Here is a 27,158-nt window from a genome sequence, read left to right on the forward strand (position 1 = left end):
AATAAGGATCAGAGAAGAAATAAATAAAATTGAGAAGAATAAAACAGTAGAAAAAAATCAATGAAACCAAGAGCTGGTTCTTTGAGGAAATAAACAAAATAGATAAACCCCTAGGCAGACTTAGTAAGAGAAAAAGAGAATCTACACACACAACCAGAATCAGAAATAAGAAAGGAAAAATCATGACAGACCCTACAGAAATACAAAGAATTATTAGAGAATACTATGAAAATCTATATGCTAACAAACTGGACAACCAAGATGAAATGAATAACTTCCTAGAAAAATACAATCTTCCAAGACTGACCCAGGAAGAAACAAAATCTAAACAGACGAATTACCAACAATGAAATTGAATTGATAATCAAAAAAAAATACCCAAGAACAAAACTCCCAGGCCAGATGGAGTCACCGCTGAATTTTATCAGACATATAGAGAAGACATAATACCCATTCTCCTTAAACTTTTCCAAAAAACAGAAGAGGAGGGAATACTTCCAAACTCATTCTATGAAGCCAGCATCATTCTAATATCAAAACAAGGCAAAGAACCCACCTAAAAAGAAAATTACAGACCAATATCCCTGATGAACATAGATGCAAAAATACTCAACAAAATATTAGCAAACCAAATTCAAAAATACATCAAGAGGATCATACACCATGACCAAGTGGGATTCATCCTAGGGATGCAAGAACAGTACAACATTCAAAAATCCATCAACATCATCAGCCACATAAACAAAAAGAAGGACAAAAACCACATGATCATTTCCATAGATACTGAAAAAGCATTTGACAAAATTCAACATCCATTCATGATAAAAACTCTCAACAAAATGGGTATAGAGGGCAAGAACATCAACATAATAAAGGCCATATATAAAAAACCCACAGCCAACATCATACCTAACAGAGAGAAGCTGAGCTTTCCACCTAAGATCGAGTACAAGACAGGAATGTCCACTCTCCCCACTGTTATTCAACATAGTACTGGAGATCCTAGCCAAGGCAATCAGACAAAACAAAGAAATTCAAGGTGTCCAGATCGGGAAAGAAGTCAAACTGTCACTATTTGCAGATGACATGATATTGTACATAAAAAACCCTAAAGACTCCACTCCAAAACTACTAGAACTAATATCGGAATTTAGCAAAGTTGCAAGATACAAAATTAACACACAGAAATCTGTTGCTTTCCTATACACAAACGATTAACTAGCAGAAAGAGAAATCAGGAAAACAATTCCATTCACAATTGCATCAAAAAGAATAAAATACCTAGGAATAAACCTAACCAAGGAAGTGAAGGACCTATACCCTGAAAACTACAAGACACTCTTAAGATAAATTAAAGAGGACACTAACAAATGGAAACTCATCCCATGCTCTTGGCTAGGAAGAATTAATATCATCAAATGGCCATCCTGCCCAAAGCAATATATAGATTCAATGCAATCCCTATCAAATTACCAACAGCATTCTTCAACGAACTGGAACAAATAGTTTAAAAATTCATATGGAACCACAAAAGACCCCAATAGCCAAAGCAATCCTGAGAAGGAAGAATAAAACAGGGGGGATCTCCCTTCTGAACTTCAAGCTCTACTACAAAGCCACAGTAATCAAGACAATTTGGTACTGGCACAAGAACAGAGCCACAGACCAATAGAACAGAACAGAGTCCAGATATTAACCCAAATATGTTGGCAGCCGCGCTCAGAAAATAGCGCCCAATGCAGGGCAGCCGGAAGGCCCCGAACTTCCTAATGACAAATCATCCCACACCACTAAACTACATGCTAATTGCGCCTTGGCATAAGGACCAATGAGACCCACCAAATAGTTATGCTAATAAGGCATATGGAGCCGCACCAACCAGGTCAGAGCATGAGAACTATATAAGCAAGCCTCTCCTTCCCCTCTGGGTCCTGCCCAACTCATTTGTTTCACAAAGAGCTGAAGAATAAAGCTTTCTGCAGAAGAATCCTGCTGTTGTTGCATGCTGTTCTTGCCGGTGAGGACAGGGCACGCGACAAGTGGTGCCGAAACCCGGGAACCAGAACATCACCAGCACAGGGAGGACCCTTCAGACATCTGGAGAGGATTCAGAACTGCAGGTCAGAAGAAAGCCCGGAGGGGTAAGTTCCGAGAGGCCCCTGCTTTTTAGGATGATGGTTGATGGTTCTCTGTAAATAAGGAGGCACCATGGGGAATGCACCGTCATTAGTCACGGCGCTGCAGACAGCTCTCAAAGAGGGAAACTTGAAGGTCTCCAGCAAAGTCTTAGGATCTTTTGTGAAGGAGATAGACCGTGTGGCCCCCTGGTTCATTTGTTCAGGGTCCCTCTCAATCCCGAGCTGGGACAAACTGGGGAAAGATCTTGATAGAGAGGAGGAGGAGGGTAGCCTGAGGGGAGGCACCAGGCCCCTCTGGAAACTGATTAGAGCTTGTCTGCAAGATGAGAGATGTGAAAAGGTAATAAAAGAAGGTCAGAGAGCATTGACAGATATCCAAGAGAGCATGTCAGAAACGGAACGGGAAACAGAGAGCGCGCGCGGCCGAAAAAAGGCCACAAAAACGAAGGTAAAGAAACCTCAGAGTGAGGGAGAAAGCCCGCCTAGGGCAAAAGCGAAAGAGCCCCGAGAAGCGAGTGACGATCGCCTCGGAGAAAATAGTAAATACCCCTAGAAAGAGTTGAGGGACCTCCAACTCTCCAATAGGGAATCTGAGGAGGAATTAACGTCCGCAGAGGAAGGGGAAGAGAATAAAACCGCAGAGTGCAGAAGTAAGGGAACCAGCAAAGTTGAAAAGCAGACCAAGGAAAAAATGAAAGCAGGGTGTCCCCCGACGCCCGTTGCCCCGCCACCTTACGTGAGTGGCGCACTCTCCTTTTGCCACCCAAATACTCTTCAGGCAATTAGACAAATGTTTCCTGTATTTGAGGATAATGGCGTACGCTCTCACCAGCCCCTGAGCCATAAACAAGTTAAGGAGTTAGCAGAATCCGTTCGGGCTTATGGAGTCAGTGCTAACTATACCATAGCACAAGTTGAGAGATTAACAGAGACAGCCATGACACCCGCAGACTGGCAATATGTAACTAAGGCATGCCTTTCTAGTATGGGGCAATACATAAAATGGAAGGCATTGTGGCATGATGTCAGCATGACCCAGGCACGCGCAAACGCGGCCGAAGGACAGCCTGCGTAGTCATATGATATGCTGACGGGCCAAGGACAGTGGGTAGCTGACCAGACCGCCTTCCCCTTACAAGTATACGCACAAATAAACACGTGCGCCGCCAAGGCATGGAAAGCCCTCACCAACAAAGGAGAAGTATCAGGCAATTTAACAAAAATTATTCAGGGGCTGAGCGAGCCATTTTCTGACTTTGTCGCTCGTATGATGGAGGCCGCAGGCAGAATATTTAGAGATCAGGAACAAGCAATGCCCCTAGTGGAGCAATTAGTATTTGAACAATGTACCAAGGAATGCAGACAGGCGATAACACCCTAGAAACAAAAAGGGATACATGCCTGGTTGAAAGCCTGTAGAGAAATAGGAGGGCCACTCACCAATGCGGGCCTAGCCGCGGCCATATTACAGAGCCACAAACAAGCCAAGATCACTAACAGAAGTATCAAATGCTTTCAATGCGGGAAATTAGGACATATAAAGAGAGAGTGTAGGAGCCCAGCTTCAGAACAAACAACCCAAAAGACCCCTGAGTTGTGCCCTAAGTGTAAGAAAGGCAGGCATTAGGCTAATGAGTGCCGGTCTATTAAAGATATAGAAGGGAAACCCTTAGAGTTGCCAAAAAACGCCCAGAAGGGCCCCCGTCACCAGGGCCCGCAAATATATGGGGCAACCAGCACGCAAGTGTCATTCGGGAACAACCAGGCCCCCCAAGGAGAGCCACTTCAAGTTCCGCGGGATTGGACATCCGTGCCACCACCAGAATAGTGTTGACTCCACAGATGGGAGTTCAGCCTATCCCTTCAAACTTTAAAGGCCCCCTACCACCAAATACCATTGGGTTACTCCTAGGGCGCTCTTCTGCTGCATTGAAAGGCCTGGTAGTTCATCCCAGAGTTATAGATCAAGATTATGAAGGACAGGTAAAAATCATGTGTTTGGCTCCCAGAGGAATCTATCCTATATCCCCGAGAGACCGCATAGCCCAGCTCTTAGTTTTACCTAGTCTCCACGCCAATTATCCTGCTACCAACACGGAGAGGGGAGAAAGGGGCTTCGGCTCCTCTGACTGAGATTCAGCCTTCATAGTATTAGATTTAGCAGACAGACCAAAATTAACTCTTCAAATAGAGAGAAAGAGCTTTGAGGGAATCCTAGACACTGGAGCAGATAAAAGTATTATCTCTGCAACCTAGTGGCCCTCCAAGTGGCCTGTGACCCAATCCTCACATTCATTACAAGGTTTAGGATATGAGTCAAGCCCTTCAATTAGTGCCAAACCATTGAAATGGCGAGCCCCTGAAGGACAAGAGGGTACAGTCACCCCTTATGTACTCCCTCTACCGGTCAATTTATGGGGGAGGGATGTCATAAGAGACTTAAGCCTCAAACTCATTAATGAATACTCCACCCCCGCCCAAGGCATGATGATGGACATGAGATACATCCCTAGCAAGGGGCTGGGGAAACACCAACAGGGACACATAGAGCCCATCCTGCCCAAAGTAAAGAATGACCGTCACAGCCTAGGTTTTTCATAGGGGCCATTGAAGATGCCATGCCCATACCTTAGCTCACAGAAGAGGCCGTATGGGTTCCTCAGTGGCCCCTATCCTCTGAAAAATTAGAAGCAGCTCATTGCTTAGTGCAAGAGCAGCTCCAAGTGGGACACCTAGAACCCTCTGTGTCCCCATGGAACACACCCATATTTGTAATCAGGAAAAAGTCAGGATCATAGAGGTTGCTTCATGATCTGAGAGCAGTAAATGCTCAAATGAGAATGCTTAGACCCGTACAACGGGGACTGCCACTCCTCTCTGCCTTACCCAAAGAATAGAAAGTGCTCATAATAGATATTAAAAATTGTTTCTTTTCTATACCTCTAAGCTCCAAAGACAGGGAAAGATTTGCTTTTACTTTGCCAGGTATTAACCATGAACAACCCGATGCCAGATTTCAGTGGAAGGTCCTCCCTCAAAGAATGGCAAATAGCCCCACCATATGTCAACTGTACGTTCAGCGAGCGCTAGACCCAATTCGTAAGACCTATCCCACGCTAAAGATCATCCATTACATGGATGACATCCTTCTTTGCTCCCCACAACCAGCGGAAATAGAAGAAGCATATATAGATCTCACTAGATCCCTAGAAAATTGGAGACTGAATATAGCAAGCGAGAAAGTCCAAAAATCTAGTGTTAGCAAATTCCTAAGAGCAACCATTTACACAGATGTAATTTGCCCCCAAAAGCTTGAAATAAGACATAATCAATTGCGAAATTTGAATGACTTCCAAAAACTCCTAGAGGATATTAATTGGTTGCGCCCATACTTAAAGATACCCACCACTGAATTGACTCCACTATTTAAAACCCTAGAAAAAGACCCACAACTAACGTCACCGCGCTCCCTCACACCTGAAGCATTACAAGCCATTCGCAAAGTAGAACAGGCTTTGATGACAGCACAATTAAATAGAGTGCAATCGAATGAACCCTTTGAGTTGTGTGTGCTTCCCACCCCGGAGCTGCCAACAGCAGTCTTATGGCAGCACAGCCCACTGATCTGGATCCATCCCCAAGCCTCTCAGGCTAGGACAATAGAGTACTATCCAGCAGCCGTGGCCAAACTTGCTTTGAGAAGAGTAAAAACCTCCATGACACATTTCGGAGAGGCTCCAGCTAAAATTATAACCCCTTACAGCGTAGAACAGATACAAGTATTATGTGCTATGAATGATGATTGGGCCATACTTGCTTACAGTTTCTCAGGAACCTTTAATAATCATTTCCCTAAACATCCCCTCATCAACTTCGCCAAAAATCATCTCCTAGTATTTCCTCGGGTCACTAGCCTAACCCCGCTGCCTCATGGAAAAACAGTTTACACGAACAGGTCTAAGACAGGCACAGGTGCCTATGTCCATGATGGCAAAGTTGTGACAAAAGGCTACACGCCTGACACTCCACAAATAGTGGAATGTCGCATAGTCTTAGAAGTCCTACAAATCTTTCCTGAACCTTTAAATATTGTGTCTGACTCCTGTTATGTAGTTAATGCAGTCAAATCTCTAGAAGTGGCCGGGCTAATTAAAGCGTCCAGCCCAGTAGCCACTTTGTTCAAACAGATACAATCAGCACTACTTCATAGGCAATCTCCTTTGCATATAACTCATATCAGAGCACATTCAGGCCTTCCCGGGCCTATGACCCAAAGCAACCATCTGGCAGACCTCGCAACCAGAAGCATAGCCTTTCCCCTGCTAGACCCTGTCACCACAGCTTCAAAATTCCACACACAGTTTCATGTCACTGCCGAAACGCTGCGCAGGCAGTTTAGCATAACCAGGGCCGAAGCTAAGAACATTGTCCTTAGCTGCCAACACTGCTGCAGCTTCCTTCCCGCACCTCATGTGGGGATCAACCCCAGAGGTATTAGGCCTTTACAAGTTTGGCAAATGAATGTGATGCATATTTCGTCTTTTAAGAAACTGAAATATGTACATGTATCCGTAGATACTTGTTCAGGAGTCATCTTTGCCTCCCCATTGTCAGGAGAGAAAGCTTCCCATGTCATCCAGCACTGCCTTGAAGCTTAGAGCGCATGGAAGTTACCGCAGATTCTGAAAACAGACAATAGCCCAGCCTATACCTCTACAAAATTTGCTCAATTTTGTCATCACATAGAGATAAAACATATCACTGGCCTTCCCTACAACCCACAAGGTCAAGAAATTGTAGAACGCGCGAACCGCACGCTCAAATCCTATTTACTTAAACAAAAAGGGGGAATTGAAGATATACCCCCCACACCAAAAACTGCCATAGCCCTAGCACTTTTCACTATAAATTTTTTGAATCTGGATGCTCAAGGCCATACAGCAGCGGATCGCCATAATCAGTGGCCAAAAGACCCACAAGAACTAGTAAAATGGAAGGACGTGTTATCTAACCAATGGAAGGGCCCGGATCCAATCATAATCAGATCCAGGGGAGCTGTGTGTGTTTTCCCCCAGGGTGAAGAAAATCCCTTCTGGATCCCGGAGCGCCTAACGAGGAAAGTCCTAAACAAAGGAGATGACTTCGCTGTACCTCCTGACCCTGCTCCTGACACTGGAGACCCCGACTCAGGGAGTATTGAGATGGGGAATCCTGTCTGCCTTTCCTAAGCCTATGCCTGTCCATTTCAATGCAGCCGTTTTTCCCCGCTTTTTCACCACCAATGCTAGTATGAACTTGCCCTACTTAGTTAAAGACACCCTAGTAGCTCCCCTGGGAGAAAACCGATCCTTCATAACTAATGGGTCATTATGCTTCACCACTCAGAATCTAGCTGGCTGTATCTCCCTGAAACGGAGGAAATACGGATGGTTCAGTGACATAATTCTAGAGGCCAGTAGCCTCCCCATTATGTCAGCTAAATTTGAAGGGCCTAATAAGGAAGGGAGCCCGTCCTATAAGAACATGACTATCCACCAGATAGTTCTCTGGATCAATGGCACATTTGTACACTCTCCCAGGAACAATTCCACCGACAGGCCTCGTCAACCCAAATATGCCTCCCATTGTGTGGGCGACTATGAGGGAGAGCTGTGGCCCTGGACTGACTGTCAGTCAACTGTAGTAACGTGGGCAACTGAGAGGCAGGAGTTTACCATCTCCCCAGATATGGAGGGACGGCCAGCCAATGAGGCTTGGTGGCCAGTAAAGGTGCTCGAAGGCGAGTTTCGTCAGCAGCTGAGCATGAACCCCTTCCATAAATGGATGCTGTGTGGAGTCAATGGCTCGTGTACCGACCTCTCCCCCTTTTCCGCCCTCCAGGGTGGGGGAATCGGTGTAAAAAATATCACTTTTTGGTGCGAGAATAACCACATGCGCGCACACTGGAACATGATCATGACCCATAACAACGAGAACTACACGTGTTCAGCAAAATCAGGTCCAGAGTCACCTAATTCCCTTTTTCCACCTTCTCCAGTATGTGTATACCCCCCATTTCTGTTTATCTTATCCAATAGTAGCTTTGACTCCTGCTCCAATGAAACCTGCTTTCTGTCTCAGTGTTGGGATGCGCGTAACTTTACCAATGCTTTGGTAGTCCGCATCCCCCGTTGAGTCCCTGTTCCCGTAGACGCCCCTAACACCATGACTCTGTTTTGAGAAAGGCGCGATTTCGGTGTTACAGCCGCCATAGTGCTCCTGATCTCCGCGACCGCGGTCGCAGCCACCGCCGCTGGTATAGCTTTAGACACCTCCATCAAATCGGCTACAGAGCTCAATAACCTTGCAGCCTCAGTAGCTTCTGCCCTGGACCAACAGTCCACACTTGATGGCAAACTGAAAGGAGGAATAATGATCCTCAATCAACGCATAGATCTCGTGGAGGAACAAATGGAGGTGCTCTGGCAAATGGCCCAATTGGGATGTGAGCGGAAATATCGTGCCCTCTGCATCACTAGCATTCAATATAAAAATTTTACACGGGCAGCTAATCTGTCACGAGACCTGTCCCAGTATCTTTCAGGAAACTGGTCCCAAGACTTCGATGAGACACTAAAAGAGCTGCGGCGAGAAATTATCCACATCAACTCCACCCGTCTAGATATCTCCGTAGCGGAAGGACTCTCTTCCTAGTTCCTCAGAGCTCTCTCCCACGTCAAGGAGTGGGCGGGCATGGCTGGGATGGGCGTGTTCCTGCTTGGAGGTCTCATGCTCTTACTCTGGTTGTTATGCAGACTCCACAACCAACATAAGCAGGACAAGGTGATCCTTGCTCAAGCCCTAATGGCGATAGACATTGGCGCCTCTCCCCAAGTGTGGCTCAACATGCTTAAGAAGGAAGCTCAGCTTTAGCTTGAGGTAGCTCTTGCACCCTGAGCCCATGTGGCACTGCACCAGGCCCGAGTACCTCAATGCTTAATCACAGCTTTCTCTAAGAAGCTCATGGTGCAAGAGGGTTGAGAAAAAAGGTCCAAACCCTTTGTACCAAGCAGTCCCAACGCCAGCCAGAGGATGCGAGGCAAAGCACTGCAAGAGGTCTTGGACCCCTCTGAGAGGCATGCCTGACTGCATAGGGGTAGATGCCCAGAACCCCTCTCCAAAAAGGGGGCATCAGGAAGTATGATGGAAGTCAGGCCTCTGTCTCCGCCTCTGCTGGCAAGTTCCGCCTTGAGCTTCTGTTAGACAAAAAAGGGGGAGATGTTGGCAGCCGCGCTCAGAAAATAGCGCCCAATGCAGGGCAGCCGGAAGGCCCCGAACTTCCTAATGACAAATCATCCCACACCACTAAACTACATGCTAATTGCACCTTGGCATAAGGACCAATGAGACCCACCAAATAGTTATGCTAATAAGGCATATGGAGCCGCACCAACCAGGTCAGAGCATGAGAACTATATAAGCAAGCCTCTCCTTCCCCTCTGGGTCCTGCCCAACTCATTTGTTTCACAAAGAGCTGAAGAATAAAGCTTTCTGCAGAAGAATCCTGCTGTTGCTGCATGCTGTTCTTGCCGGCGAGGACAGGGCACGCGACACAAATATATATGGTCAATTAATATATGATAAAGGAGCCATGAATACACAATGGGGAAATGACAGCTTCTTCAACAGGCGGTGTTGGCAAAACTGGACAGCTAAATGTAAGAGAATGAAACTGGATCACTGCCTAACCCCATACACAAAAGTAAATTCAAAATGGATCAAAGACCTGAATGTAAGTCACGAAACCACAAAACTCTTAGAAAAAAACATAGGAAAAAATCTCTTGGACAAAAACATAGGCAAAAATCTCTTGGACAAAAACATGAGCAACTTCTTCATGAACGTATCTCCCTGGGCAAGGGAAACAAAAGCAAAAATGAACAAGTGAGACTATATCAAGCTGAAAAGCTTCTGTTCAGCAAAGGATACCATCAATAGAACAAAAAGACATCCTACAGTATGGGAGAATATATTCATAAATGACATATTCAATAAAGGATTGACATCCAAAATCTATAAAGAGCTCACACACCTCAACAAACAAAAAGCAAATAATCCAATTAAAAAATGGGCAGAGGAGCTGAACAGACACTTCTCCAAAGAAGAAATTCAGATGGCTAATAGACACATGAAAAGATGCTCGTCATCCCTAATCATCAGAGAAATGGAAATTAAAACCACAATAAGCTATCACCTCACACCAGTAAGGATGGCCACCATCCAAAAGACAAACAACAACAAATGTTGGCGAGGATGTGGAGAAAGGGGAATCCTCCTACACTGCTAGTGGGAATGTAAATTAGTTCAATTGTGGAAAGCAGTATGGAGGTTCCTCAAAAAACTAAAAATAGAAATACCATTTCACCCAGGAATTCCACTCTTAGGAATTTACCCTAAGAATGCAGTAGCCCAGTTTGAAAAAGACATATGCACCCCTATGTTTATCGCAGCACTATTTACAATAGCCAAAAAATGGAAGCAATCTAAGTGTCCATCAGTAGATGAATGGATAAAGAAGATGTGGTACATATACACAATGGAATATTACTCAGCCGAAAGAATAAAACAAATCCTACCATTTGAAACAACATGGATGGAGCTAGAGGGTATTATGCTCAGTGAAATGAGCCAGGCAGAGAAAGACAAGTACCAAATGATTTCACTCACATGTGGAGTATAAGAACAAAGGAAAAACCGAAGGAACAAAACAGCAGCAGACTCACAGAACCCAAGAATGGACTAACAGTTACCAAAGGGAAAGGGACTGGGGAGGATGGGTGGGAGGAAAAAAAGGGCATTACTATTAGCACGTATAGTGTGGTGGGGGCACAGGGAGGGCTGTATAACACAGAGAAGACAAGTAGTGATTCTATAGTGTCTTACTATGCTGATGGACAGTGACTGCAATAGGGTATATGGGGGGGGCACTTGGTGATGGGGGGAGTCTAGTAAACATAATGTTGCTCATGTAATTGTAGATTAATGTTACCAAACAAAAAAAGAGTAAAGCTGAAGCACAATTATATTGTGTGAGGACCTCAAGTAATCAGAGTCAAGATATAAAACTCATGCCTTTTAAATCAGTGGCCCATTTTCAAACCATAATGGCTTCTAGACATTGTCTAGAATAAGAATGGATCCATTATTTTATTTAACCCTGTTAAGGAAGTAATGAAATAGTAAGATTAAATTAACAAAAGGAGAAAGCCTTGATGGCGTTAGGAAATAGATCAAACCCAGCTGCATGATGGAAGTGCTATATTGGAAACAAATGGGAGTAAAGGGACTCAGTGATGCCAGAAAAAGTGGAAGAGGTAGGACCAAATAAACAAGAACACTATGTTTATTGTGGCCACTCAGGACATCGTGTAGAATCTTGCCACTAATGTCTCTACATTTCAGGATCTGGATCCACTTCAGATGATTTTTTTTTAAGAATACCTCTTGAAATTGACTGACAAACACCTTATTAACTTTAGAGACTTAGATTTTCCAGATAGAAGAACCTCCATATTCTACCACTGGGCTGGACAGTCTCCTTTTTACAACTCTTGTACTGTTGTTATATCAAGTTCAGAATTTGTTACAGATATTTTGTGTTTATCAAAATACTTTTATTGAATAGTGATAGTTGAGTTTCATGACCTTCCACTTTGTACATCCACCTCCATGTTATCTGGTCATTTGAGACACTTGAACACTGAATAAAGTTCTCAATTTAACAACTGGAAAAAAAAAATTCTAGTGCAGTGGATGTCCACAGATGATGAGCCACAAATTTGGTGATGCTCAGCCAGTCTTTCTGGAAATATCCATTGAGCAGACTTGGAATATGTAAGTAAAATATTATTATTTGCTTTTATTTGAAACTTAACCTCATTCCAAAAGGGATTCTGGTAGCATATAATAAAAGAAATAAAAATAAAAATAAATACATGGGGTATCTACAGTAAGAATTTTTCTAACCAATTTTTTTCTAACCCAAGTAAAGAAGTTGGACAGAGAGGAAAATGAGATGGGAAAAATAGGCTGAAGCTAAGGTTAATGCCTGAAATTCATAACATAAGGTTACATATTCCCTTCAGAGGTGACTTTCAAATTTGACTCAACTTCCAGCAGCCCAGTCAAAGATAGAATGCAATCAGTTGTACAAGCCCACGGTTACTAAGGAAAAAAATTTCCCCCAGGTCCACAGAAAGGCACTGTCATATTGAAAAAAAAAAAATCCTTCAAAAACATCTCCATAAAATCTCTAATAAGTACACCTATAATAAATACAGGAAAGAATTAAATAGGGCTACCTCTAACTATAGTCTTTAACATAGATAGAGGAAATGCCAAAGCGAATTTCCATAAACATCATGCTATAAATGCCCATAATGATGGGGCACAGGTACACAGCTCTTCAGTCTGGTTTAACCCAAAAGTAAAATTTAGAGACAAAACGATTTGCAAATAACAAGATTCAAATGAAAGATTAGTACATTCTAACATTATTAAAGGACAAGTTTGATGAGTAAAAGCAAAATGAATCAGTAAATATTTTGAGAAAAAAATGCTGAGATGAGCAAATAAGAACAAGAGAGACTTACCTTAAGGCTAAGATTCCACTTTTGAAAGAGAATTGGAAAGTTAGATTCAGCCAACTACTTACCTTAAGATAGTCTTAACTGGTATGTTCCCAAGACTCAGGAATAGTCACTGTCTTAGAAAGGAACAAATGCTTTGTCCCACAGAATTACCTAAAGGAGTACCTATAGATAATGACATATCGTCTCTCACTGGAGATAAATGACATGAGACCACCTGACAAGCCTATGTCCCCTGGCCCTTTACCTTTATCCCATTCCTTAAAGCCTTAAAAGACAGAATCCTTAGCCCTTAACGTGCCCCCTCCTCTCTGAGGTTGCCCACACTCCCCTTTCTTGGAGTGTGTACTTTCAGAAGACGTTTTACTGCTCAACTTACTACACTTTCTCTCTGTGCTCTTCCAGTGGTGTCTGTCACTTTGCTATTCCATTCCATTTTCCAGACTTTAAGCACAAGACTTCACTCTCTCTGTCCTACTCCAGATAAGCAAGTCAACTTGCCTTGATCTACCATGACTCTAACCCATTCCCCCCTTAGAATGTATTCAAATAAAACTTTCATTCTGCTTCACCACCGTATCTCTGCCCTTCAATTCTTGCAGGAAGGACAAGAACCGAGAACAAACTCATCACCCCAACAGAACCAGCAATCAGTGGCCCTCCGATTGACTCTGCTGGTAACTGAGGCAGCAGCAACTGCCACCACCTGGGCTGATTCACGGATGCCGTTGCAGCAGTGCACGTCCCACACTTGGACCAGATTATGAAAAAGAAAGGTTCAAGGAAGCCAAAGGACGGGCTCAGAAGCCTCTGGCTGGCCGGAAGGGTGTGCAGCTGCCCAGGTCAGAAGGTAATCTCCTGACTTCCAGGAATGTAGAATCACTGCTGCTGAACAGAAAGGGATAGACACAGGTGAGAAATGACAGGAAGTGATGAAGTCTGAGGGCAGTAAGTCAGAGCCAGGGTTTACACTCATCAGAGATACATCAACCGCTCTCCTTCACTCCAGTTTAGTAGTTCTGTGGACTAAGTGGGTGGAAGATGTACTGCATCAGGTATATTAATATTTATTATTGTTTAGGCTTCAGAATGTGTTTGTCTCATATTTGATTGTAGGCATATGACCTACTGAAAAATGATTGCCCTAAATCAGCTAAGCTCTGTGAAACCCCAGGCTTCCCTGGAGTGTATCTCTGCATTAAGAGTCCTGGTATACTGCAAACGTCACAAAAAATTGCAGATTATTTCCTATCAACTTAATTAATTAAAAAAATTCAACCTACTGGTCAAAACTGCCTATAAAAATTTTTTTTAATGTGAAAATGGGCAACCTGCCAAATGCACAGGCTCCTTCAACTTCCAAAGTTTCTCTTTTTCATTTCCTTATTTTTCCATCAGAGTTTTCAATCATACAAGCAAGTACTGTATAAGCGAGCAACCAAATGAGATTAGCTCATTTGACAGCTTCTCCAGTCCAGGAGCCGCACCTTGATTCCTTTTCAGAGGAGGCGGCATCATTCGGCTCCCAGGGCGGGAGGTGCTCAGGAGGAAGTTCAGAAGTCCCTGCAAAGATCAAACACACCTGAGAAGGCCCCAGCAGCTCAGTCACCAACCTTTTTTTGAGGTTTAAAAGATATTCCACTCTGTCTTAAGCCAGGGTCACCAATACACCACAGGCCATGGTCAGCCTGTTTTGTAAATAAAGTTTTACTGAACACAGGCACTGCCCATTCCTTTATAATTACTGCCCATGGCTACTTTCTGGTTACAGGACAGAGCTGGAGGGTTGAGACAGAGATCTACTCACAAGGCTATTATGAGAATTAAACTAGTTAAAGTACTTGTTATTCAGCCCCTAAGGAAAATTTGTCAACTCCTGTTGTAAGCCATTAGGGTTAAATGATCAAGGCCAGTGGATTCTCTTTAAACTGCTTTAAAAACGTAGCAGGAAGTGCACAGAATCACCTCCTCTCTCTTCCCCAACCCCCATTATAAACATCATACTTTCCCCAATTCTGGAAGGGGGCAGTTATAAAGAAAAATCCTTAACAGCATGATGACCGTAGTTAATAATACTGTACTTCATATTTGAAAGTTGCTAAGAGAGTAGATCTTAGAATTCTCATTATGATAAAAAAAAAGAACCCGGTTGAGTCTTTCCCTTACCTGATCGTAGACTGCAGCCCCAGCCTTCTAACCTGATGGCCCTTTATCTGGGATGGAATCCCTTTTGCCAGCAAAAGCCTGAGGGATTGGAGGTTCAAATCTAAATTCCCCACTGTAACAATGTGAGGGGACAGATGTCAGGAAGACTCCTTGTGGTCATTCTGCATTATATACAGATAGTGAATCATTATGTGGTACACCTGAAAGTAACTGTCAATTTTACCACAAAAAAAAATTTTAATAAAGAACTTTTAAAATTAATGTACACATTTAATGTTATGTAGTGGAAATACCAAAACATGAGATGCTAAGTGAAAATGAAGAACCAAATTTCGTTGTGTTTTTTCCAGCACTTGGAATTTCTGAAGAAAGGCTGCTTCCCACAGGGACAATTTGGCAGGAGCTCCCAAATTTTCCTCTGGTTCAAGAGTTGGCAAACAGCAGTGCACAGACTAAATCCAGCCAGACACCTGTTTCTGTACACTGCCTGAAAGCTCAGTGTTTAAATTTTTAATGGTTGAAAAAAAACCAAACGACTAATATTTCATGACACATGAAAAGCACATAGAATCCAAACTTTTGTGTCCATACATAACGTTTTATTGGGACACAACCATGTCCACTGAGCATCTGTGACACAGCTATCTACCAGCAGGGAGCAGGCATCCCAGAGGGTATGGAAGATGCTCCAGGGGGCTGGGGAAGAAAACCCTGTAAGTTGCATCCAAAAAATAGGAAAGCAACTGTTTTAATGATATAAATTATTACATATATTAACTTAAATATGTATTATGTGTATGCGAATCACACTAATTATATTATACTAGCACAAAATACTAATTGTGTAACAGCAGTAGAAACTGACTCTGCATCCTAAGTCCCTCTGTTGAGGACCACATTTCACCACCCCTCTGGGGAGCCTGAAGCACGCTTTGGCCTTCAGCATGAGCAGAATGAGGTAGAAGGACAAATTTAACTAACCTAAATCTTATAGAGGATATGAAACTTTAAAAGATCTAGAAAAAGCACAAATTAAGGTTATAGTAATAAATGCACAAGTGAACAGAAGCCCGTGGTTGAGAAGGCACACGCTTCTTATCCTGAGTCAGCTTTGCTCATATAAGGCATGTCATGAACTAAAATCTATGATGATGAAATCAGATCTAACAAGAAACAGGCCAAAAAAGACTCAACATTTAAGGAGTATTTGAAATGGGGTTTTTACCTCCACTGTGATTAAGAATGAACCCAGCCCTAAGTGTATATTGGGCCTTGAGACATGAGACAATAATAGCAGCACATGTATATAATTATAAATAGGTGATTTATAAGGGAATGCTAACAATGTTTGAAAATCGAGATATAACTGACATATAACACTATTAGGTTTTAGATACGGTAAAATGTTTTTTTACTAATGAGAATGATCAAAAAAGTTCAAGAACCACAACAAACTAAAAGGTCTACCACTATAATTGTAGTATATGGTACTTTTACATATATTTCCTTCCTGTCAGGCACATTTTTAATCTTCAAAATCTTAACTAGGGTAAGTTCTATAAATATAGCCCTGAAGGGTTTTAAAGAAAAATAAGATCAAAATATACATATCTGAGAAGCCATGCATCTTTCTTTTTTGGAAAGTGTAGGAAATTTCGGTATGAAGCCAAGTGGACTCTGGGAATTTAGTAGACACACCTTAACCTTCAAGCCAAGTCTCTCTTTTAATGCAATTTCATCAATAACTTGAAAAGTTAAGAAAGGAAAATGATCACAGTCTGAGAACATTTTCAGGGGCAAATGAATTACTCATGCTTTTCTAAGATGAAAGCAAAGCATATCAAGACCATTCCTTCTAATTTTGCAAAGATTCTGATAAAATATTCAAGTTTTTCTTCCCCCTAAAAGAAGTGGTTTTTTTTTTTTCCTTATCCCAAGTATGGAGGCTATTTCTCACATTAGGTCACTAAAAAAGAAAGATATCTTTTCCTAAGGCAACTTATTTTTTAAAAAAGAAAAAAAAATAGTAACAGTAATACAACTGAATTAAAGCCTAGGGCACTGGTCCCCTCATTCCTTGTCCCTGCCTCCCTAGCTCCCCGCCAGGCTGAGTATTTTAGGGACCATACTACCCTCTAGCTCGCTTTCCTTAATAAGCACTGGTCTGGGACCCTGCTTCCGGCTCAGCAAGGCCTGCTTGAGGTAATACCCCATCCTTCCACCTCTTTCCAGAGAGGCAGCTTTTTCAGGATTGGTCCTTCTACCCATTGTGCTTCTGATGCAGAAAGCCTGCCTGCACGTTCACAGCATTTTCAATAAGGCCAGCAGTTGCCTCCCTGCTCAGAGAAGGTGGCCTCAGAAACGGACTGAAGGAAGCCGTTCAACATCAGGCCCAACATCATCAACTCTCCTCAACGCTGTTTCTGTGCCACCCTTCAAAAACCATCATAAATGCAAAATCTTTATATCCCTCATCAGTAACTGAATGGCAGATGGCATCCTTTGCTCCCAGTGACAATGTCCTTGCAATGTGATGCTGCATAGCACCCTTTCCTCTTATCCTTGACCATTCATATTTGAGAAAATCAGATGAAAACAATGTGATATCCTCACCCTAGGGAAATAATACATGTCTTGAAGAGCTAACCTGTTTTCTTTAAACTTCCTAACAATTCAATGTCTTTTTGACCACTGACGTCTTGAAAATTGAGCTCTGGCCTAACAGCAAGTCTTAGCAAGTTCCTGGTTTCCATTTACAAATAAAACAAAATTCTTCTTTCCAATTGCATTAGTTTAACTTAATCTTCTATAACACAAGTAGAAGTGAGGATGCCCTAGAGGATCCCCCAAGAACCATCAAGAGATTCCACTGCTTCCCAGGCTGAAAAATTCAGAAATATAGTAAAAGTGCCTAAACATGAGTCAATCTGATGGCCAGAAGCCAAACACAAAATTCACTCTAGAGCTGGGTCAGTACTGTTGGACACTGTAACAGTGTGCCCCTAGGCATAATTTTTGCATAATTTTGGGCTGTAAGGCCTTGGAGACCCCAAACCAGTTAAATGAAATCTCAAAATGCAAACACTACACGAGACTGGTTATGCAGATTTGAAAACGGGACATCTGGAAATGACGAGCATCACCATGAGACTCTGATTGTTAAATTCTTCCAAAAAGAATATTCATCAAAATTAAGTTTCTCCTGTCTTATTTTACCAAAAAAAAAAATCCTAAAAATATTAAATAGGGTGTGAAATGTAAAGAGTATGCATTTTTACTAAAGCAGAGCAAAAGTTCTACGGGTCCCCCACACTGCCAACAGTGGGGAATACACGGATAGGGGAGCGGACCTGAAGCATCCCCGACACGGGCTCCAGGTGAGCCCCGGCGGCACGCGGCCAAGATCCGGTCACCTGCCGGGCCGCGCCCGCTGCCAACGTGGGCGCCCGAGGCGGAGCGGAGGCCGAGGTGAGCGGCGCGCTGCGAGCCTCGCTGCCCTCAGGCCCATCCCGCCCGCAAGACGGTCACTCGTGCCACTTCGGCGGTGCACGCTTTTGACTTCGAATGCCGAGGCGCGTGACAAGGCTAAGAACACAAAGAGAAGCCCGCTTCGCCCCAGACGGGCCTCCCAGGGGCAGGGAATCCTCGCGGCGGCCCCGGGGCGCAGGCTCGAGCGCGGGGAGGCGCAGAGCCGGTCCCTAGCCGACGCCGGGAAAGAACGCGGCCGGGCGCCAGCCGGGAGGGGCGTGGCCCCCGCAGGCCGGTGCGGGGTCCCTGGGCGCGGGCCCCAGGCCGGGGAGAACGACCACGGGCAGGGCGGCCGGACGGCCGGCGCGCACGCGGGGGCACGCGCGCTGCACTCACCTCCAGCCGCGGCTCGGGCGGCCGCTCGGCGCTGCTGGCCGGTCTCCCCGGTGCCCCCCGCCGCTCTCCCGCTTCCGCTGCCGCGGCACCGCCGCGTCCCCAGCCTCCGCAGCGCGAAGCCCCGCCCCCGGGCGGTCCGGCGGCGCGGGAAGAGGCGGCGCCGAGTGCGCGAGGAGGCCCCCAGGGGCCGAGCCCGGACGCTGGTCCCACGGTGCGCGCGCCCGGCCGCCTGCTCCTCGGCGGAAACCGCCGCCGCCGCGTCCCCTCCCGGCCGCCAGGCCTCTGGCGCTCCTTCGGGACGCAGCTCTGACAGGAGAGGCGCGCGATGCTTCCCGAGGGGGCGCGTGGGTGGGAGCCTGCGGCAGAGCAAAGGGGACGCGACGGACCACCCAGCCCCACCCCCACCCCCACCCCCGACCCGGTCCGGAGGGAATTTTCCGAGACGCAACCCAGCCGCACTCAGCGCCACGCACCTTGCGCTGGCGCGATCCTCCTGATGCGCTCCCGGGCGGGAATGCCCAGAATAGAGGAATTAAAGTATTTAGGGGGTCGGTGCTCACAGATGAGGTATTTTTCCTCCACCAACGCTTTCCAGTTGGTCATAATCTAAAAACGGCAGCTAAATCTCAAGCCTTTATGTTTGGGGCTGTGACCCTCTGAGTCTTTGCAACAGATAAGATGATTCCTGGGCACTTTGCAAACAGGACCTTCTGGGACTAAGGACGAAGCCTAGATCTGTGTCTTAAACAGCACCCGGTGGTCCCTGAGCACGTGGAAGTTTGGGAAGCGCCCTTAGGCCATATGTCCCAGAGGATGCCACCAAACTAATGACCTACAGGGTGACCATACTAGAAAATTCTAAAGCAATGTTTCTTAACCCTGACAGCCCAATATTCTTCTTACTATTGATTGCTGCCCTGTTCCACCAAGCCCTCCAAAGCCAAGGGAGTGTTGAACATCAGCTCTGGCTTTCCTGACTTGACTTGCATCACTTACCTCTTACAGTCTAGTGACCTTAGGTGGCCACCATCAGGATCTTCACACGGGTACAACAGATTCACTTTATTGCTCCTCTAACTCTCCTAGTTCTGTTTTGCCATCTTAGACAGTGGACAGTCACTTCCATCTCATTTGCCCTTAAGTAGGTTTCCGTTAATGTCTCTCATTCATCAGTAACTAATTAAGCCAGTGATTCTGTTTGTTTTTTTTCCCCTGTTTTACTGAGAGATGGTTGACATAACATCACTATAAATTTTAAGGCATACAGCATGATGATTTAATTTACATACATTGTGAAATGATTACCAGATAGGTTCAGGTAACATCCATCTTCTCACATAGATACAATAAAAAAAGCAAAAAGTAAAAAAATTTTTCCCCTTGTGGTGAGACCACCTAGGATCCACTCTCTTAACTTTCCTATATATTGTATAGCAGTTTTAGCTAGTTATCTGTACATTCCCATTACTTATTTCTTTATGGAATAGGTCCATATGTATAGGTGCTAGGACACCTAGTTAAATTAATTACATCTTTGATGAGGGGCAATCAGTCCTTTTCAAGTTTCATGAGATTCTTTATGACAAAGCTTAGAATTTTTAAGATGCAACATATATAACTGGATTTATATTCCTTATAAATGTAAATATATAAATAAGCTCCTCTCAAACACAACATAGTAGAATTTGTGGTAGGCCACAAAAAGGAAAATTGGTAGCACCAAATGCCTATATTAAAAAAGAAGACAGGCTTCAAATCAGGTTCCAATTTAAACCGAAAGAAGTGGAAAAAAAGAAATATCAAAGTAGAAATCAATGACACAGAAAACAAAAACAATGGACAACATCAATTAAACCAAAATCTGGTTCCTGGAGATCAATAAAATTGATAAACTTCTAGCCAGACTCATCCAGAAAAAAAGAGAAGACATAAATTACCAATATCAAGAGTGAGAGGGGTGAGAGCTCTAGATGTTAAAAAGAAATAAGGTAATATTATAAACAACTTAGTGCTAATAAATTCAACAACTTAGATGAAATGGATAAATTCCTTGACAGACATAAACTATATTAGCTCACTAAAGAAAAACATACATAACCCATAACCAGAAAAGCCCTGTATTTATTATTATAGAAATTGAATTTGTAATTAGAAACCATCCCATAAAGAAATCTCCAAGTTGCTATATCCCCTCAAAATCCATACGTTGAAACCTCACCCCCAAGGCAATGGTATTGGTGGTAGGACCAGTGGGAAGAGATAACATGGTAAGAGTGGATGGAGCCCTTGTGGATGGGGGTTTGTGCCCCTATAAAAGTAGCCTGAGAAAGCTGCCTTGCCTCTTCCACCATCAGTCTGCAGTCTGGAAGAGGGCTCTCACCAGCCCTGACCATGGGGGCACCGTGATCTTGGACTTCCAGGCTCCAGAACTGTAAGAAATACATTTCTGCTAATTATAAGCCAGCCACTCTATGTTATTTTTGTTAGGGCAGCCTGGATGGACTAAGACGTAAGCCCCAAATGGCCTTACTCATGAATTTTGAAAAGCATTTAAGGAAAAATAGTAATGATTCTACACAAACTCTTCCCAAAATTTTGAAGATTAAGAGGAATACTTCCTGACTCATTCCAAAGGCCAGCATCGCTCTGACACTGACACCAGCCGAAGGTATCATGACAAAAGAAGAGCAGTATCCTCCATGAACATAGATGCCAAAGTCCTAATAAAATTTTAGCCAATTGAATCCAACAGTATATTAACAAGATAATACAACATGACCAAGTGGGGTTTGTCCCAGGAATGCAGAACTGGTTTAACACTTGAAAATCAGTTATTGTCATTCACTGTATTAACTAAAAATGCATACCAAATAAACAAGTAGGTGGAGGAAAAGCATTTGACAAAATCCAACATTCAGTCCTGATAAAGTCTCAGCAAGCTTAACAATAAAAGGGAATGTAGTCTGATAAGGGGCATTTACAGAAAGCCTGTGTCTAACATCATACTTCACTACATCCCCCTAAGAGCAGGAATAAGGCGGGATGTTTGCTCTCACAGCTTTTATTGTAACATTGGGTACAATTGAGAAGGAAAATAAAAGGCATCCAGACTGGAAAAGAACGAGGGAAACTACCTTTGTTTTGCATGCCTGAGCCTCTCTCAGCCCATTTCATCAGGAAGTCTGGTAGAATCTGCAAAAAACAACCTAACAACAGTGGCAGCAAACTGCTAGAGCCAGGAGTTTGGCAGTTGCTTAAACAGTTAAACAGGCATTCACCATATGACCCAGCCATTCCTCTCCTACATATTTAACCAAAAGAAAAGGAACTATTCACCTAAAGACTTGTACACAAATGTTCATAGCAGCCCAAAACAGGAAACTACCTCTATCAATGGGTATGTAGATTAAAAAATGATATATTTATAGAATAGAATATAACTCAGACGTAAAAAGGAATGAACTAGTGACACACCCAACAACATGGATAAATCTCAAAATAATTGTTCTGAGTGAAGAAGCCAGACAAAAAAGGAAGAAATATTGTATGATTCCACACATACAAAATTTAGAAAATGTAAATGAAAGTACATGGGCAGAAAGCACCTCAGAGCTTGCCTGGGGATGGGGAATGGGGGCAGGTGCAGGAGGGAGAGGTTAGTAGGAGACCCAAGGAAACTTCTTGGGGGTTGGATGTGGTCACTATCTCGACTGGGATGAGAGTTTCACAGGTGGTCTACTGGAGAAGAGACCTCAGTGTAACATGAGCTCAACTCTGCAGAAACAAAAAAGGCAAGAGGCCTTTTAAACCCTAGGGTGAGCTAGAGGGAAAGTTCTGAAGGGCAGGAAGTGTGCCAGGCTGACTGGTGCTTATCCAAATGAGGCTCCTACTCTCCCACAGAGATGGGGAGATGGGGAGCCACATCCTTCCATTTCAAAGGAAGGCTTCCAGGTCCTTGAAAAAGACATTCTGGTTTGTAGAAGGTACATGTACAACTCAAAGGGACAGAAATAAAGGATTTACAATTCTAAGTTTTCTAACATAAATGCACTGAGAAAAGGCAGATCTGCAGCTTATCAAGTCTTGGCTGGAACAAAGAGTAAAGTATTTTGGCAGCCCACCTGAGCTTTCCCAGGCAGGAACTTGAGAGCGGCTGGGCCATCCCAGGGACACAGTCTTAGGCTACTAGATGCCCACCAGAGTTCGGTCAGTATCTTGCATGGGGATGATTGGATGGAATCTTTTGTGCTGAGTTTTTGCAATTCTCAATACATGTGTTGAAGATCAAATTACACGCTCCAATTATACACATATGATATATTGCCTGCCACCTATACTTTGAGAAAGCTTTTTAAAAAGAAAAGAAAGGAAAACAAAAAAAGTCTTGTTGACTGACATCTCAAGATGACTGAGATGCAGGAGGGAACCAGAAATTCAGCCTCTTGTAGAAGAGTTTGGTGACTCTGGGATCAGATGTGATCAAGGCATAGGGTTGAGTGACACCTTTCTCAGACACGACCTTTCCCAATGTTCTCAAAAATAATTTACTGTCCTTGGAAACTCCAAGAGCCCCAGGATCCAGGCCTTGGTGTAAATTGATCTGATGGACAATTTGATTTCTCTCCTTTTTTGCTTATGAAAATGGGAGATATGCAGTTGTGGGGAAAATGGAACTTTATGAGCAGGAGTCCCACCTAGCCTTAGTAGCACCCATCATATATATAGTGAGAGCATGTTTGCACATTTATGGGATGTTTACTGGTGACAAAGCCACTGGTCAGTCATGGGAGTACCTGCCCAGGGGAGAGGTAGAGAGGAAACACCCATTCTCTCCTCTGCCTCTATTCCTGGTATGTAATTGGTCAGGCACCCACCAGTCACCAGGGACCGGCCCACAGAGTTGCTCCCGGAATGCGGGAGCAGGGGCCCAGCCGTCACTATGAGAGCAGAGAGAGAGCTAGGGGTCCTGATGCCCCTGGAGAATTAAGCCCTAGTGTGGGAGCAGGGAGCTTGGAGGACAAGGGGCGAGGAGAGACGGAGGCCTACTGCCTAGAGGATTAAGCCTGTGCGGGGCAGCAGAGCCTGTAGCCGGCCCGGGGAACACATTCGAGCCAGCCTCGTTCACCAAGCTGTCTGTGACCACCGTGAGAATAAATGTGGTAACCCCCTTCTCCCCCAGCTTTTTGCCCTTGCCTTTCTTTCCTCATTAAATTCATAGCAAACTTTCTGGGGACAGGGAACCCCCTCCTCCTGGAACTACAGCAGTACTTCTTGGTAATTTGTTCCTGGAAAGTTAGCAGAAACTACTCTAAGGAGTGGCATAAATGCTTTTTGAATTTCATTTTTTTGAAGTGGTTTGTGCATTAAATATATGGTGAAAACTGCCCTCTCCTGGTCTTCAGCCAAACAGCTCCCAGCCTGCAAGAAGATAGTCATTGTCATTTGTTAATTGTAGATCCTTCTGGAGTGTTTTTGTGCATGCACACTCTACTCTTTACTGTCCATTTTTTTTGTCTACCATTACACCAATACTGTGGCATTTTGAATAACACACCTTTATAACAATTCTTGAAATCATGTAGTGTTGGCTCTCCAGCTTTATTCTTCCCCAGATTGATTTGGCTCTTCTGGCTGCTTTGCATTTCTATTTGGATTCTAGAATCATTTTGTCCATTTCTACAAAAAAGCCTGCTGACATTTGGGTTGGAATTGCAGTCAATACACACACATACTCAACATTGCTTCCCTTTACCCCAAAAGGAAAATGTTGTATGTAGGTGTCTTAGAAATTATTTAGAGTTAAATTCAAAAGATGTCAAAAGATAATACATTCATACTGTAACAAATTCAAAATATAGTGAAAAGTAGGTCCCACCCTTCCCCACCCCAACTACTGCTTGAAGTTTCTGCGCTTAAAGGGAAATCTCTGTTACTAGTTTCTTGGGAATGCTTCTGAGTTTGTTTTTTGTGTATTCACAGCCTCTTCCTCTCCTTGCCATTCCCCAGCTCCACAAATAGGAACATATCATACACACTTTTCTGCTCCTTAGTTTTTTGTTTGTTTGTTTGTTTTTAAATTTTTGTTGGTGATTTTACGTATGAACTTTCAGGAGAACAAGAGAAAGGTTGGGTCAGTAACAGCTATAAGTCCAACTGGGGGGTAGGGGGGTTAAAAAAAATCAACCAGAAGACATTTATTAAGTGAGCTAGGTATCAGGCATTGGATTTTTACATAATTGTCTCATTCTGAGTAAGTTCTCTTTCAATACTTCGGCATCACCCCCAGCCAGTGAGCCTCCTTCAGGTGCTTTCTCACACCTTGGTTCTAGCACTGGCATGTGTTGTCATCACTCTTGGTCCGTACCCATGTGCCGCACTAGACTGGGCATGCATAAGGGTCCAAGCTGTAAATTTCATCTTTGACCCTAGGTGCTCAAGGTCATACCTGGCCCTCTGCTGATCTTTATTGTTCATTGTTGAAGCTAACAAGTCTTATTTATAAGTAAATACCATTATCTTCTTTTGCTCTATATAAGACTGTGTAATTTGACGGCAGGTCCATGTTAGTAAGTGGCAGAGTTCGGGACTTAAAGCCAGGTCTGTGCTTCATGCTTCGGCACACATGTGCTCAGGAAGGCTCTAGGAGGCAACTGTGTTGGGAGGCCCAAGGAGCATCCTTACAGATCTTACCTGGGAGACATGACTTTGGAGGTATTTCTGTGTTTACCCAGAATGAATCACTGTAGTTTAAGAGAGACTGCCAGAAGGAGAAAGTTTGTTGATTGGAAAAACAATCTTGAAAATAAACTGTCCTATTGTATTTGGCTACAAATGAGTTTTTCATGTTACCTGATGTTCTTCCTTCTCTAAGCAAGATGCTAAAAATTCCTTACATTTAAAGTGCTAAGGGAAAGTCCCCATTGTATTTTCCCTTTTTTCCAAGGATTCTACCTTCATTGATGAGAGACTTGAATGTGGAGTTTATATGTGAAGTTGGAGCTTAGTAAATGAGGAGATTGTATATCAGACCCCCTGGCTAAACTGATCACTACTAAGAAAGGGCCTTCTTGCAAGAGTCTAGGCCCTAAACTAAGGTAATGGTGGAAGAGCAGATGCATTCAAATGAGAGTATATGTCTAAATCCACGGGACCTGGTGACAGGATGTGTGGTAGAGGGAGATGGAGGGGTTGAGGATGGATTCCAGGCTTCTGGCCTGGTAGTCTAAGTGAGTGGTGGCCCCATTCAATATGACAGGACATGGGGGAAGGTTCTGCTCCTTACTTTTAAAGTCAGTGTCCAGTGGAGTTGGGGCTTGTTCCCTTTCAGCACATATAGTAATGGCTGTGGAGTTCCTACTTCGGTGCTTTAAAACCATGCCTGTAAGTGATCTGTGCTGCAGTTACTCAGCTCTGAAGATTGAGATTATACAGTTCTATCCCTGGCAGCCCTGGAATCTGCTAGGTGCCACCTTTCCATTCTACCTCACCTTACTGTTGACTTGTGGGTCCAAGAGACTGTGAATTTCTTGAGAGTAGGGACTCCAGTCTCCAGAGCTGTATCCCCTCCCACAAAGTAACCTTCTGCTCTGCAAAGAGCTGATAACAAGGAGAGAGCACAGCACAAGTTCGCATCTCAACAGCTTCGACTCTGTAGGGGAAGCAGAGGGACTCAGCAAGAATGAGCAGCCTGTCAATTAGAGAGAAGATCCTGCGTTAGGGACAAATGCATGTTTGAAAGGCTGCCTGTGTTTGCATTCATTTACAGAGAGTCTTCTGGAATTTTCCCCATAACTCCCTTTAGAAAAGGTTTTGAAAGTTGAAGAAAAATCAGGGTGTGCAGTCACCAACAGGGCAAAAAGCCAGTTGTGGTTATTTATTTTTAACAATCAAGCCATGGTTGGCCTGGGGATGGGAAAGGGGAAAACAGGCTTATGTCAAGCATTTTCAATAGCATAGCACAATTGTTGTCTACAAAGAAGGCTGGGGCACCCCTCCTCCAAGCCCCTCTTTGGCAGAATGTACCTTTGTAAGGAGCCAGCTGGGCCCTGGATACGCGCAGTGTCTCTCCGAGCACAGCAAAGGAAAAACTGTCCACTTGTGAGGAGCACTGGCTGTTTCTATAGCAACCACTGTCTACTTGACTCTGTGGAAATACTGGAGTGGCCCTTGCATCTCCTGGCCTGGCTGCCACCATGTCTGTGACTTTTAATTGGAGCTCTTGAGTGACTGCAGGCGTGTGAAATAGGTGTGACCTGGCTCAGCACTCCCACTAGAATTGACACTGTGGGTGAGGCAGGGTGGTTTTCCAAGTCTCTTCTGAGATGATTTTGAAATCATGCTGTGTGTCCTGAAGATCTAGCCT

The 27,158-nt window shown here is 43.9% G+C and overlaps 2 protein-coding genes across 3 annotated transcripts in view; one reads left to right on the plus strand and one right to left on the minus strand.

Annotated features, from left to right (window-relative positions):
- The window catches only part of GOLM1 (golgi membrane protein 1), an 88,056-nt gene extending 69,111 nt beyond the window's left edge, over positions 1–18,945 (minus strand). For both annotated transcript variants that reach the window (XR_005062726.2, XM_037023539.2), the window contains exon 1: positions 18,797–18,945. The gene's annotated coding sequence lies outside the window, so the exon portion shown is untranslated. The remainder of the gene's footprint in view (positions 1–18,796) is intronic.
- LOC140847717 (uncharacterized) lies at positions 1,749–9,776 on the plus strand. Its single transcript, XM_073228732.1, has 2 exons — positions 1,749–2,141; positions 7,214–9,776. Exon 2 carries the CDS (start codon positions 7,275–7,277, stop codon positions 8,310–8,312), a length of 1,038 nt encoding a protein of 345 aa, XP_073084833.1. The 5' UTR covers positions 1,749–2,141; positions 7,214–7,274; the 3' UTR covers positions 8,313–9,776.
- Positions 18,946–27,158: the final 8,213 nt, after the last annotated feature.

Source organism: Manis javanica, chromosome 2 (assembly GCF_040802235.1).
Source record: "Manis javanica isolate MJ-LG chromosome 2, MJ_LKY, whole genome shotgun sequence".
NCBI lineage: Eukaryota > Metazoa > Chordata > Mammalia > Pholidota > Manidae > Manis > Manis javanica.

Excerpts from the sequence above, each read along its gene's own strand:
- LOC140847717 (XM_073228732.1), top strand. The coding sequence starts at position 7,275 with ATGACTTCGCTGTACCTCCTGACCCTGCTCCTGACACTGGAGACCCCG.